General features: G+C 41.4%; 1 protein-coding gene across 1 annotated transcript in view; it reads left to right on the forward strand.

The window, feature by feature from the left end:
- The first annotated feature begins 891 nt into the window (after window positions 1–891).
- Window positions 892–15,594, forward strand: part of itgb5 (integrin, beta 5) — a 123,628-nt gene continuing 108,925 nt past the window's right edge. Inside the window, exons 1-3 of the mRNA XM_078228209.1 lie at window positions 892–1,493; window positions 1,728–1,813; window positions 11,214–11,421. Of these exons, the coding sequence (XP_078084335.1) occupies window positions 1,418–1,493; window positions 1,728–1,813; window positions 11,214–11,421 (370 nt within the window). The 5' untranslated portion in view covers window positions 892–1,417. The remainder of the gene's footprint in view (window positions 1,494–1,727; window positions 1,814–11,213; window positions 11,422–15,594) is intronic.

Below are 15,594 nucleotides of genomic sequence, written 5' to 3' on the forward strand. Positions count from 1 at the left end.
AACAGTTAAACTGCAGCAAGTTGTTAACTTGTGCTATGGATGTGACAGCAATTATTGTTCTTTTTATTCTTTCACAGGATGTGGGCGATGCTGCTATTGACCATATTGTGACAACAAAAGTAATGTTTTAATGTTTATTGTATATATAGCACTTAAAAGCTCCACCATTACATATGACATGTAGCAAATTCTGGTAAACAATACTCTTATTCAGGTTCAAATATTGAATTAAAATGTTTCAGCATTCCTGTTTATTTTTAATTTATGCTTAAAAATAAGCTATGAACCAATTTTGAAATGATTTGTAAACTCACTTTTTGTGTGATGCTGCAACAAAGCACTTCTTATTCCTCATAAATGTGAGCTTTTGGACATCAGGGACTCAAGACTCGAAACATTGGCTCTATTCTCTCTCCACAGATGCTGTCAGACCTGCTGAGATTTTCCAGCATTTTCTGTTTTTACTTCAGACTTTTGAATGGACATAAGGTCTGCTCTTTCGCTGTACCCTATCTGTAACTGCAACACTGCATTCTGCACCCTCTCCTTTCCTTTGCCCCCTATATACTCGATGAACAGTATGTTTTGTCTGTATAGCACTCAAGAAACAACACTGTATCTCAATACGTGTGACAATAATAATAAATTAAATCAAATCAAAAGCAATAGTTGTCAAATTACTGACGACTTTTGTTTTCTATTCAGTTTCAGGCCAAGGGTAGATCTGTATTTTTAATTCATCAGGCTTGAAGGAATTTGTGCGTGCACAGGTCAGTGAACCCACAAGAGTTGCTGCTTACTTTTCCAAGTGGAAAGTGCTGCGGGGCTGAAAGGGTTAAGGAGGTGGTTGTGGGGGGGGAGCTGATTGGGCCGGGGCACGGCATGCTAAGAGGCGGATTGGGCGGCGTGGCCAAGGAGGCGGGGTCGGGGGCCCGGAGCTGGCGCGACTGAGCGGCAACAAAGTGTCCGCTGCCGGCGCTGCGGCTCAGAGTGAGGAGAGACAGTGCTTGGGGCTGGCAGTATCCAGTGTGAGGCCAAGTATCCATCTCTGCTGCTGTGACTGCAAGTGAGAACGCACAGAGACAAGAGGAAAGCAGGAGCAGCCGAACGGGGAAAAGTTTGGGATTTTGATGTGGACACTGGCATTCCTCCCTCCCACCTCTTCTCCGGCCGGGCCCGATGTCAGCATGAGTTTCCCAGCGCCGGGACCACACAGGAAAGTTTGGGAGACGCGACCTCTCCAAATGTCTGAGCCCCAAATTCCACTGTGATAGCTGCAGCCAAAAAAAAAACTTGCGAGTCTTTCCGATTGCGGCGCTGGTCGGATCGTGGAGGTGGGTGGTGGGGGGGGAGGGAGGAAGGCAAAAATAAAGGACATGTTTTGAGTCCACACGGTCAACAAGAGTTGCAAAAAGCCATGTCCAAGAAAAGGAGCTTAAATTATTTGTTTTTATCTTATCCAGTGTTTTATCTATTGATGCAACATGTTATCGGTAAGTACTCTAAACGATGTTTGAAGTATTTGGTTCGGGTGTTGTTGTTGGTAAATATTGGTGATATCAGCCTTGTGTATTGTTGCTGATGCTTCATATTTGTGGATAACTTTGACATGCACCACTGACTCTGTGGTTCTTCGGCACGAATATATAAACCTGAAGTTGAGGAGTCTTTATTCGGTTGAGTGCGCACAGAAAAAGTGACAACTTTTTTTTACATTTGTGTCAAAGGTCTCAATATTTGTACAAGTGGACATGCTACCTCCTGCCAAGAATGTTTGCTTATTCATCCCGACTGTGGTTGGTGTGTTAAAGAGGTAGGCTGCTCACAATTGTTACAAACTCGTAATCAATCAATCTATTAGAGGCTTTTATTTTGTATCCTCCGTTTTTTTCACTGCTGAATGTAATCTGGAGGCGATTCCTTTGGCGTTGTCGTTAACTCATTTACAATGGCCCCAACCTTTTGGGGAAATACAAACAAACAAAAACAACAACAAAAAAAAGTATGCAGAGGATAATAATCCGAAGGGGACCAATAATTAGGGATGCTGATAGCAGAATTCGGTCAGTGTGTCATGTCCAGCCTGTCAATGGAATACCACATATAATCAGAAACAATTATACATTTATAGGCATTTGCTGTCAACTTTTCCTATTATAATGGGGAGCGCATCTGAAAAATCAGTGTATTTCCTCCCAAAGAAGGCACCGCAGCATCTTCCCTGGCAGGAGGGTGAAATTGCAGCAAATGAGTTCTCGTTATAAATGGGTATTTATGAATTTGTATTGGATGCATATTAACGAGGGAACGTATAACTTTCAAATGAGAAATGCATTGCACTTCCAGGATCTAGCGCAACTGCTCCCATTTTATTTAAGCATTACATTTAACCTTGACTCCCATTTGTCCACTTTATAGACTTTGGCCACCTGTGTCTGGATCATGACATTTGTTTGCAGCATCTGCTTGGAATGGAATTTTAAATATGTGTGTCTTTAAGAAAATGAGAATGTGGAAAAAATAGCTCCAGGCTTTTCATGTGTGACATTAATAGGGAAGTGTTCGAATTGACTTGCAAGAAACAGCCGGTTCTCAAATCATGGCCGGCTATGAAATTGACCACTGAACTCATCAGCTGGTGCCCACATTTCCTTGCGGTGACAGGGAAGTTCTGGATTTGTGAGTGTGAAGTTGTGCTGTGTACTTATGTCACCATTGTGTGTGAAATGCTGGTGATTCGGCTGATGCATTTTTAATGTTTTCAGAGTTATATCTACCGAAGCTTCTGAGTGTCAGTGAGGTCTGAGAATGTGTAGTTCTGTCCTCAGTTTGGATTGAATCCAACCAAATATTTTCAGGTGTTCAGTCAAAACTTTTAGATGTCTACCATTTTATAGGAACATGGGAAGAGAAGGAGGTAATTCGGCCTCTTGAGGCTGATCTGCCGTTCAGTTCAGTCAAAGGTACCATGTACTTTCCATCCATTTTCCTCCCTTTGTTCCATGTCCATTAAAACCATTGCCCAACAAAGATCAATCAATCTCAGTCTTGAAAATTTTGATTGATCCAGCGCTCACAATCTTTCATAGGAATGAGTTCCAGATTTCTCCTATTATTTCTATGAAAAGGTGTTTCCTGATTTCATTCCTGAAAGGCTGAGCTTCATTGATAAGATTATGCCTTCTTGTTCTGCTAGCCACCACTGAATTTAACGATCTAGCTGGGGTTTGACCAAAATTCTGTCCAATCGACCATTACTTCCTAACTGTTGAATTCTAAACCCCTTGAGATATTGGCTAAAATTCCAGTGACCTTTTTGTACTTGTAACCTTTAATGATTTGTGAACATTGACCCCTTTATTCCTCTACAATTTTTAATCTCTCACCATTAAGAATCTATTCTGATTTGTCTTCTTTGGATTTCACACATTCGCCATTTTGAACTCCATCTGTCATAATTTGTTCACTCACTAAATTTGCCTGGAGTCCTTCATAAATTCTTGACCCCATCTGGCCACTTAATGTTCCTTCTGACTTAGTGTCACCAAATTTCTTCCAATTAAATCATGGGAAAACTGAAGACATTGTCTTCACTTTCTGCCACAAACTCTATTCCCTAGCTTTGAAATCCATCCCACTCCCTAACAATTTTCTGATGTTGAACCAGGCCTTTGCAACTTTGTGATCGTACCTGACCCCCAATGAATCTTTCAACCACTCACCTGCTCCATCACCATAACAGTCTACTTCCACCTCCTTATCATTGTTTGACTCCACGGTAATGAGCTCATCTGCTGCTGAAACCATCCTTTGTGTTTTTACACTTTACTATTCCAATGCTCATCTATCTAATTTCCTACCGTTAACCCAATATAAATTTGAGGGTGTCGAAATCTGCTGCTTGTATCCTAACTGCCACCAATTCCCAATACCCACCACTCTTACTTACTGATCTACCTTGGCCTCTGAATGGCAAAGGCTCAATTTTAAAATTGTCACCCTTGTTTTCAAATCCTTACATGACCTTTCCCTTCTGTTTCTCTACAGTTTCTTCCCCCCCCCTCTGCTCTTCGAGATCTATGTGATCTGGCCTCTTGCATAGCCCTGTTTTTAATGTCTCCACCATTGGTAGCCATTCCCTTGGTTGTCCAGGCCTTAAGCTCTGAATTTCTTCCTGAAATTTCTCTGCGTCTTTAACTCTTTCCCCTCCTTTAAAACAATGCCGATAACGTACCATTTTGACCAAGCCTTTGGTCATCTGCCTTGGTATCTCCCTATGTGGCTTAGTGTCAAATTTTTATTTGATAATACTCCTGTAAAATATCTTGGGACATTTTACTACATTAAAGATGATTAACATGGAAATTAATATTGTTATTTTTTTTACCAGTTGATTGTCATGTGGTGAAAGGTTGGGCGCTCAGTACAGATCCCTGAGAAACATCATGCCATATCCTATGAACCATAGAACATTCTCTTTATTCCTAAGGTCTTCTGCCTCACATTCAGTTGCCACTCATGCCATAGCATAAGCTCCAATACCATGCAATGTCATTTTTGCTAATAGTCTCTTGTGGAGTCGAATAAAAGTGCTTCCAAGATGTCCATATGGACAAACTCCATTTGCACTCCCTTATCGACCATGCTAATTGCAGTGTGAATGTAAGCCTACTTGTGATTAATACATAAACTTTACTTATTTTACTTTACTAATGATCTTCTCAAATAAAATTACATGCATAATCCAAACATGGTTTACTCTTTGCAAATCCATGTTCACTTTCTTTGATCAACTGATACGTATCCAACTGCTCAGTCAATCTGTCTCTAATGATTTATTTCAGCAACTTTCACATATCTAACATTAAACTGCAACAGGTTTATTTGGTAGCATGAGCTCGTGCAACCAAATAAACGTGTTGGACTTTAACCTGGTGTTGTGAGACTTCTTACTGTGCCCACCCCAGTCCAACGCCGGTATCTTCACATCATAACATTAAACTGACAGTAGTTATCTGTCTTTTTCCCTCCTTTCTTAAGTAATGAATGACATTCATGATTTTCCAATCCAAAAGCACTATTCCTCAATCTAAAGTGCTTTGGATGACTAATACATCTTTAATTCCTTTGTCTACTTCTTTACAACCCTGGGACAGAAACCATTTGATTCCAGATATTTCTCTGTCTATGGGTCAATTATTTTCTCCAAAATGATTTAAAAACTTGTACTCAATCCAGCCATGTCCTTTGTTTGATCTGTTTTTAGGCACCACTGTGCTCCTCATTTTGTCCTGTTCTTCTACTGTGAAAGTGAATACAATGTATTCATTTCAGAAATTATTTTCTTATTATACATTTTAGACTTGCCGGCATCCATTTTAATAGGCCCACACTCCCTTTCTTAATATATTTCAAAAAGCTTGTGAGATTAACTTTAATATCCCTTGCAGATTATTTCATATTTCTTTTTGTCCTCCTATTACATCCTTTTTATCCTGTTGTTAATTTTTAGAACTCTCTGATTCTGCTGGATTCCATTTTTCTTTGTACTTGTCTTATTCTTTTCTTTTGCTTAACTAAACGAAAAGAGCCTTTGATTTATAGGCCTCTGTACTTTATTAGATTCTTTAAATACTTTCGATTATTTCTGAGTAGGTTTACATCTTAGACAGGTTTGCTGTGATCAGTTTATTTCTCATCTCTTCAAAGTTTTACCATATTCAAATTTCCACTTTTGATTTATGATCTGGCCTACATGGGACTCCACAGCAATGTGGTTGACTCTCAACTGCCCTCAGGCAACTAGGGATGCTGGCCAGCCAGCGACGCCCATGTCCCACGAATGAAAAAAAATTAAAAGAAAAAAAATTATCCCATCTGTCTCTCAAACACATTTATATTTTAGTTATTATTTGCAAGGTTCTCCTTTTAGTGATAAATTGTTATGGACAATACACAGATTTTTCTACAAATGAATTTCTGACTCTGTATCAATGTTTGGCAGGGATATAGAAATTGATGTAGTAACCACTTACTAACGTAGAGCTTTAATCAAGGCTTCAGAGACCTCGATCTCCAGATTTTACTTAAAAGAAACAATAATGTTGAATTAATTAGTTTGATCTTTTTATATCCCCTAATACACTTACAGTTGAGATATGCTAGGTATGATTTCAGCAATGGGGACACGTAAAACACCACCACCTTCCCTTCCTCCACAAATATGAAGTGTGGGTGGGTGCCAAAATTGGCCATCTGCCCGCCATATATAAACAAGAAATTAGAGGTCCAATGAGCTTGTTAGCAGGACATTTGACCTCGACAATACGCTGCCCACACCCTAAAATGGTTGGTGTGGACAGTCAGGCAGCTTTTCTGAAAAAAAACTTTTCAATGTGTGGAAGGTAGTGGGGGCATAATTTTCACGGGGTGGGTGCCCTGCTAAGGTAGTAACCCTGTTTCTTCTCACCTGCCTGTTCTATAAAGCACAACCCATCCCCTTCCTAAACAGCCCAAATTCTCTCTTACCAAGGTCCTGGATTTGGCTGATTCCAGGAACGTTGGGCCTTCTTCTTGTTCCTAATGCAGTCTCGGCAGTGCCCAGTAATGCATTCTTGGCACTGCCAGGGCCGCCTACAGTCTGGTTGGCTGGTAGCTCTCGAGGGTAGTACGTCCTCCAGACTGAGGGACAGAAGCCCCATATTGTCTCAGTTCAGCCTATCCACAGCATGTTATGGTTGCAGGGCGGGTTGCAGTGGGACTGGTAAGCTCCATGCCAACTTTGCTTTGGGGGAGGGATAGGCAATCCGTCTATCCCCTCATAATATGTTATTCATTGAATTGAAAACAAGTCTGAGTCACCACTTAACAAGAATAAAAATATTTGACTGTCTGGTTTTGTTCACTCCAAGATGATAGATGAGGTCAACAGCAGGGTTTTGTTTCAAGTTTATACTTGATAGTTGGAATTGACTTGACTTTTTAAATCTTTGACGGAAGCCAAGCTCATAGAAGGGACTCTTTAGCTCTGGGCTAATCAGGGGGCTGGCCAGTATTTAAAACTTTTCAGAGTTAAACTGGGATTATCGATAGCGAGCAGTGAGTTATAAAGACTGTAATTCCATAAAGAAGATTTGAGGCTGCTGCAAACCACAGAAGCAATACGACGGTGCTTTATGACTAAGAGAACTTCAAATTTGAAACATAGCCTCACTGCCCATTGTTTGTTAGTGTACATTGTCTGTGTGCTTATTTTTAAAGGCCTACAGGTTTAACAGACACCGATGGAGTATTAATTTGTATTGTTTCAAAGTAATTGTATGATTGTGTGGCATTAGTGAAAGGACAGTTAACATGATTTTTGCGCTTGATTTGAATTACCTGTAATTATTGATTCTGCATACATTTTGTGTACATAATTCAGTGGCATCCAGAGGAGGCAGTGGTGTAGTGGTATTGTTGCTGGGCTGGTAATCCAGGGTTCCCCAGCACATTGTTCCCCAGGCAGAGGATTGGAGAATAGCTAATGTGGTCGCACTATTTAAGAAAGGTTGTAGAGACAAGCCAAGGAACTACAGACCAGTGAGTCTCACGTCAGTGGTTGGGAAACTAAAGGATTCTGAAGGAGAGAATCTATCTCCATTTGGAGAGGCAAGGTTTGATTAGGGATAGTCAGCATGGTTTTGTCAGAGGGAGGTCATGCCTAACAAATTTGGTTGAATTTTTTGAGCATGTAACCAAGTGTATGGATGAGGGTAGTGCGGTTGATGTAGTTTACATGGATTTCAGCAAAACCGTTGACAAAGTTCCACATGGGAGATTTATTAAGAAAGCTAATGCACATGGGATACAGGATGATCTGACAAGGTGCATACATAATTGGCTTAGTGGTAGGAGACCGAGAGTGGTGACAGACGGTTGCTTTAGTGACTGGAGGCCAGTGACTAGTGGCGTACCACAGAGATCCGTGCTGGGCCCCCTATTGTTTGTCATTTATATAAATGACATAGATGACTATGTGGGGGGTAGGATCAGTAAGTTTGCCGATGACACAAAGATTGGCCGGGTGGTTAATAGTGAGGTTGAGTGTCTTGGGTTACAGGAAGATATAGATGAGATGGTCAAATGGGCGGATAAGTGGCAGATGGAATTTAACCCTGAAAAGTGTGAGGTGATGCACTTTGGAAGGAGTAATTTGACAAGGAAGTATTCTATGAAAGATCTGAGACTGGGAAATTCCGAAGAACAGAGGGACCTTCGTGTGTTTGTCCATAGATCTCTGAAGGCAGGTAAATCGAGTGGTGAAAAAGGCATGTGGCACACTCGTCTTTATCAATCGAGGTATAGATTACAAAGTAGAGAGGTCATGATAGAGTTGTATCGAACTTTGGTAGTTGGAGTATGCAGTTTAGGTCGCCACATTTTAGGAAGGATGTGAACGCACTGGAGGGTGTGCAGAGGAGATTCACCAAGATACTGCCTGGGGTGGAACATTTAAGTTATGAAGAGAGGCTGGATAGGCTTGGGTTGTTTTCTCTGGAGCAGAGAAGGCTGAGGGGTCACCTGATTGAGGTGCTCAAGATTAAGAGGGGCATGGACAGGGTGGATAGGGAGTAGCTGTTCCCCTTATTTGAAGGGTCAGTTACAAGGGGGCACAGTTAAAAGTGAGGGGTGTGAGGTTTAGGGGGGATTTGAGGAAACACTTTTTTACTCAGAGGGTGCTGATGGTCCGGAATGTGCTGCCTGAAGGGTGGTGGAGGCGGGATGCCTCACATCCTTTAAAAAATATCTGGATGAGTAACATTCAAGGCTATGGGCCAAGTACTGGCAAATGGGATTGGGGGGCAGGTCAGGGCATTTCATGTGTTGGTGCAGACTCGATGGGCCGAAGGGCCTCTTCGGCACTGTAATAATCTGTGATTCTGTAGTAATCTGTGATTCTGGGTTCAAATCCTATCACAGCAGTTGGTGAAATTTGAACTCAAAACAAAATTTAGAATTAAAAGTCTAATGATGATCAGGAAACCATTGCTGATTGTCATAAAAACCCATCTGGTGCACTATTGTCCTTTAGGGAAGGAAATCTGCCATCCTTACCTGGTGTGGCCTACATGTGACTCCAGACCCATAGCAAGGTGGTTGACCTTTAAATGCCCTCAGGTAGGGGCAATAAATGCTGACCCAGCCAGTGTTGTCCACATCCCATGAACGAATAAAAGAAAATTCATATTTGAAGGTTTCACATGATTTGGGAGGTAAATCATATTTTCCATTGTTGGATTTAGACAAGCAGTTACCTCTGAGTTCAGAACAGTTGGATGTACTATCAAACCTATCTACGCCAAGATTAATTCTAATTTCTATTTGGGTGTTATAAATTACTAATGGAGATATTTATGTTATTTCAACAATATATTAAAACTCAGATGCAACTTCATGTTCACAATTTCATGGTTTTATTTATTCAATGGCTAATTATATTGGCTTTAAGGTAGATTTTTGCTGTGTATGATGGGGCTAGGGTTTCCCGCCTCGCTGCCTGACATTCCACAATTTTTTGCGCATTCAAGTGATGGAGTGGAAATTTGATGCCTGGTGAATAAGGAAACAGAAACCACAGCCATAAACTTTTAAATCTGCATTAGAATTTTACCCGCAACTTGTATTTTTGAAGTGCTTTTAACATCGCAAAATATCCCAAGTTACTACAGAGAGGAGAAAATTGGTGAACATTAGCATGTGATTTTAACCTAACCTTGGTAAGAATGTGTAGGTTTAGATCAGACACCTATTTTACACTCCAGCTAAAATCAATGACGGGTAAGCGCAGCGGGATGTAAAACAGGTATTTGCTGCATTCCCATGGGAACAATAGGGGTGCAAACGAGGCCAGAATTGGGAAAACAGAGGACTTGCTAATACATACTGAAGGAGGTTGGTTGGTTGGGATGATATCATGAAAGAATTTGTAATGAGGATAGAAATAGCAAAGCAGTAGATAATGCCACCAAGCAGAGGAGACCGGATGGGAGGAGTTTTGAACTAGTTGGAATTTGTGTAGAGTTTGCAAGGCTCAAAAATAGAACATTGAAAAGATCCATTCTGGAGTTGTTGGGAGTTGTGTTAGTTGAGTTAAGGTAAATGTGGAGGCAAGCAAATTTTTATCCCATCTGTTTGGGCTGGAATGAGGTGAAGGGAGTGCCCACTTATGAAATCTATTTTCCTGCATCAATAGATAACATAATGAATATTTTTTTTAAAATAATGTTTTCCATGATTACAGTTATGCACCATTCAAGCTGTAGACTTGACGTTTAAAATGTTCTTGCCCACCACACTGAAACATTAACCACAGCATTTCCGTGGTTAAATGCAATATATATTCTATTTCTCAAAAAAGTTTAAAGGGGTGATAAAGATTTTTTAAAATGATTTAGTTTAATGCTGTGGTAATGAATAGCAGCTGCCACCCTCTGCATCTTATTAGCATCATTTTTTCAAATAGATGCTATAAAACTACAGTGTTAGATTATTTATTTACTGTTTTTTGTCTGCAGTTGAAACAGAGTGGAATCAAGTTCAGAATATTTTAGGAAGCTCGCCCCCTATACATGGGTCATAATACTCCAGTTGAATACAGTAGCTAATCTGCAAAGGGTCCACTCCCACAGAGTAGACTGCAATAACAATGGCTGTTTTAGTAATCATGCATTTTTCACGCTACTCAGACTCACTGTGCCAGTTGCTATGGCTCTCTGTCCTTGAGACCCTCTTATACAGCTATAACTCAGTTTTTATATCTCATCCCTGCACAGTTGTACTTTCTGTTATCTCACTCTGCTTCACATATGCAGGAAAGTTCAGTAGGCTGTAAAAAGGCTTTGAATAATTGTGTATGAAGTTCACAATTACATCTGTGAAAAAATTAATTTTCTTTTATCATTCTGTGCCTCCTAAAATTTGAAGCAAAGATTTCTACTGGAATGACTACAATGACTTTTAAAGGGTTAAAATTCATTTGAAAAGTATACAAAACAAAAAGAAAAAACTAATACTAGAAAGGCTACAGTAGTCCTAAGATGGTAAAGCAAAAACGTTGATCGAATTGTTTCCTCTAACTCATATTTTCTTTACAGAGCAATTTGCACCTGCCTCACGATGTCTGTGGTAATTAATTTAGTGTTCTTATTTTTTCATCACTTTTTATCTTTAAGGAATTTGGCAACAAGGGAAGCATCTCTTCAAGATGTGACTTTAGGGAAAGCTTGATTAAAAGAGGATGCAAAATTCAGTTTATAGAGAGTCCTCAAAGCAGTATACTGATACAAAGAAATCTCCCATTGAGCAATAAGGGATCAGGATCATCACAATCAGATGTCATTCAACTAGCACCTCAAAAGATGGCTCTGAAGCTAAGACCAGGTAAAATCTTGTGTTGCGTTCTCCTTAGAGACCAATAACTTTAAGATATATAAATTCAAACTTCCAGTTAATAGCTGAAAGGAGGACATGACAAGATTTCATGTTTTAACTCTTTTATAGTAACACACTATAAGCACCATTGGCTCAACACTTGTTTTAGGCCAGTTACACAACCGAAAAACCCATTTCATAAGTATACCTTACACTGTCCATTTAGTAAACATTCAGTTCTCCCAAGATCAGTCCAAAGTAATTCTTAGCTTAAGGAGGTTACTTCTGTCTTTTCATTCCCAGTCTGGTAAGTTTTAACCCTGGAACTGTTTTTCATGATGGGTGTTTTCCTGGAGGTTCTCTCAAGCTAGGCAAATCTTCAAATCTTTAAATCTTTTGGTCCTTTCAGTCTGAACATGAGCTCCCTCCCGCATCCCTGCATGGTGAACCATATTGAATTTCAGCCTCTAGTTGTTTTCTCTCTCTCTCCCAGATCCTGGCAGACTGTCTGTGCCTATGAGTTTCAGGAATATCTTCCCATCTCCATGGCAATGTGAATCACGTGGGCCTTTAAATCCAAGTTGAAATGTTGACCAGCTATCCTTCATCACCAACTCTTTAATCTTGGAAGTAAATTAACCATTTGAAGCATCACTATTTACAACCTGACATTCTTGAGACTTTGGAGTCTAGCAAACTAACCATAGTAAACACAGCTGCTGCCATTATCTCCCAAGTGTGAACACCTTACACCTTCCCAAACAAACAACCCAGACCTCCCTTTAATCTTTAATAGCCACTTCAGAACAGGTTACATGACTCCCTTCATTTTTACCCTGAATTAAAGACACATTCCAAAAGCGTAACAATTTTTACACCTCATAATTGTAACTCTTGAATCTGCATAATAATGTGGTAAACTCTGGATTTGGAGGTTTGGACTGGGCAAGGTAGATATTGCAATTTTTTATCAACCAAAGACTTTTGATGATTTGTCTTTCTCTTATTTCTGGTTGTTGTGTCAGTGGATAAATGGACCAGTTGGTAATGGTCACCTATATAGATCATGACATACATAAGCCACAGTAAGAATCCTGATGAAGGAGCAACGCTCCGAAAGCTCGTGATTCCAGATAAACCTGTTGGTCTTTGGTGTTATGAGACTCCTTACTGTACCCACCCCAGTCCAACGCCGGCATCTCCACATCATACATAAGCCAGGCTAAATCTGATTCCCTGCTCTGGCTTAAAATAAGAAATAGCAACCGGGATGGCAATGTGGAATTATAATTAAGTTGAATCTCCCTTGTTGTAAGATATGTAAAAATCAACCAGCTCAGTTCTATTCCTGACCTCTTGTAATCACTTGTATCAGAAAGTACATTTAGTAAATGTTGTAAGAGAGCTCGGGCAGGATTTTCTGGCCCCTCCCGCTGATGTGATCTTCTGGTCCTGCTAAAGTTGATCCCTCACAGTGGGTTCCTCTGCAGTGGGGTGGGCGAGCCACTCAAATGCTCATAGACGTTGGTGGGACCAGACGATCCTACCGGCAGCCAGTTGCTTGCCGCATCTGCCACAGGAAAACCAGCCCATGGGGCGATCAGAAAATCCCAGCCCTAAGCTCCATAACAAAATAAAGAAATGAAAAGCTCATAATTTTTTTTCTGTGGGAGGGATGGAGGACGTTTGGAAATGTTTATCTTTTTAAGTGTGCTGTACAACTAGAGTGGCATTCAGACCTTGAAGTAGTATCATAAGAGTCTCCCTGCCTCAAATATTTTTAAGGTGTTTGCATTGGACTGATCCTGTCATATGCATTCATTGTCTCAGACCTACAGTGCTTCCATAGAATCCCTACAGTGCAGATGGAGGCCATCTGGACCATCGATTCTGCACCAACTCAGTATCTGACTCAGGCCCACACTCCCCTGCCCTATCCCAGTAATCCTGTGCATTTACCATGGCCAATTCACCTAACCTGCACACCTTTGGAGTGTGGGAGGAAACCGGATCACCTGGAGGAAACCCACGCAGACACAGGGAGAATGTGCAAACTCCATACAGTCACCCAAGGCTTGTAATACAATAACTGTTGTCTTAACTACATGTCAAATATAAGAAAAAAATTGTACTAATTGCTGCTGAAAATTTGATGAATTAAAGAATGATGTGGAATCAAAACCGTGGGGCAGATTCTCCCAAAAAAGTTCTACGTGCTGAATTCGCGGGAAAACTGGTGTAACTCACGCTGGTTTTTTCAGTGGGAGTTCAGATTCGAATCTCCCACACTCTGTGCAATGCAGAGTTCACACAATTGTGAATATCATTAAAAGCTCAGTGGGCAGGGCCTATTTACGATGGAATCTGACAGTTCTGGAACTCCGTGCGTGCACAGTGGCCCCGAACTGTCATCCTCCCCATCACTGGCCAGCTCGGGCCCTCGCAGTGCTACCCGCCACAGTGCCAGGGGCACAGGCTGGCAATGCCAGGATGTCCATGCCCAGGGGGCACCATCCCCCCCTGCTGCCCGCCCCTCTCGGAGGGGGGGGGGTTCCCGATTGCCCCCTTCGCTAAAGCAGGGTCTCCCTCTACTTCCCCAAAAATGGGGAGTTAGTATGAATCCCAGGTGGGAGATGGTAGGACCCGGAGACTTCAATCCAGGCCCAATAATAATATTTAAATAATATTAAAATGACTTACCTGCTGGTCCTGCCAGTTTCCAGCGTGGTCCCAACAGTGCTGGATATACGGCGCTTGTGAATCCCGCGAATCGGCTGGCACGCAATTCTCCCAGCCTGCCACACTAAAAAAATTGGCGCGTCATGATGGGAGAATCCACCCTCCCGCCCCCACACAGTCCTCTGAAAGTTAGTGGCAAATTAAATCGAATGCAAGGTTGAAACAGCTTCTCTGGATTTGAATTTTTGGCAGAGCAGATTATTCTGTTCAACGTCAGCAGTCAAATCTCCAAAGAGGTGTACAGACCCGCTCCAGTTAATTATCTCTTTAAAATTTATTTCAAAGTGTTCTGGGTAATATTGAAGTTTTCAATTTTGTTGTCTCTAGGAATGCATTCTTTTGTATATTTTCAGGAAAAGGCAGCTAGTTCCAGTCCAAGAGCTTTTCAAGGGTGCCCTCGCCATGCCAAGTGCCCATTAACCCTGTGTCCTGACAGTTTAGGTTAAGGCACCTGTATAACGCACATTGACCATTTTGAGTTTGAAGCATTGGTAGGACACTGCTTTATTGGTGTAGGTCAGACAAGCACAGACACCTATATGGTTACACCTTTGATGCTTGTCTGCTTACACAAGTTGGAAATGTTGGTGCTCATCCTTCAGTTGGAAAAGCAGCATTGCCACTGACCATGGACATTTTCTCCCAGAGCCTAAACATTGAAAAAATATAAATCCTTCACCATTCCTGGCTTCGGCCCACTTCCACCCATTTGATGTACTGACCATCACTGCAAGGCCTGTTCTTCGTCCAGCTAAAATATCCCGCATAGAATCATAGAATCCCTACAATGCAGAAGGAGGCCATTCAGCTCATCGTGTCTGCACTGAAAGCAATCCAACCAGGCCCTATCCCCGTAACCCCACATATTTACCCTGCTAGACCCCCTGACACTAAGGGTAAATTTAGCATGGGTGATCAACCTAACCCACACATCTTTGGAGTGTGGGAGGAAACCCACACCGACATGGGAAGAATGTGTAGAATCAATACAGACAATCACCATAGGCCGGAATTGAACCCGGGTCCCAGGCGCTGTGAGGCAGCAGTTCTAACCACTCTGCAACTGTACCACTGTGAGAACTGAATTAACATCAAGACAATATATCATTTTTCTTTCTTTCATGGGATATGGACATTGCTGGCCATCTTCTTCAACTGACATAGTCCATGTGATTTTAAGGACACCCACAGTGTTGCCAGGGAGGCTGTTCCAGGCTTTTGACCTAGCAACAGTGAATCAACCTTGATATTGTTCCAAGCTAAGGTGGCGTGTGACTTAGAGGTGAACTTGCAATCCATTAGGTTTTCATGGGCTTTCAAGGTGGTAAAGGTTGCAGGTTTGTAAGCCCCTGATGAAGAAGCCTTGGCTAGTTGCTGCAGTGCAACCTGTAGATGGTTCACACTGCTGCCACTGTGCACTGGTGGTAGAAGGAGTGAATGTTT

The sequence above is a fragment of the Mustelus asterias genome, chromosome 14 (genome assembly GCF_964213995.1).
Source record: "Mustelus asterias chromosome 14, sMusAst1.hap1.1, whole genome shotgun sequence".
Lineage (NCBI taxonomy): Eukaryota > Metazoa > Chordata > Chondrichthyes > Carcharhiniformes > Triakidae > Mustelus > Mustelus asterias.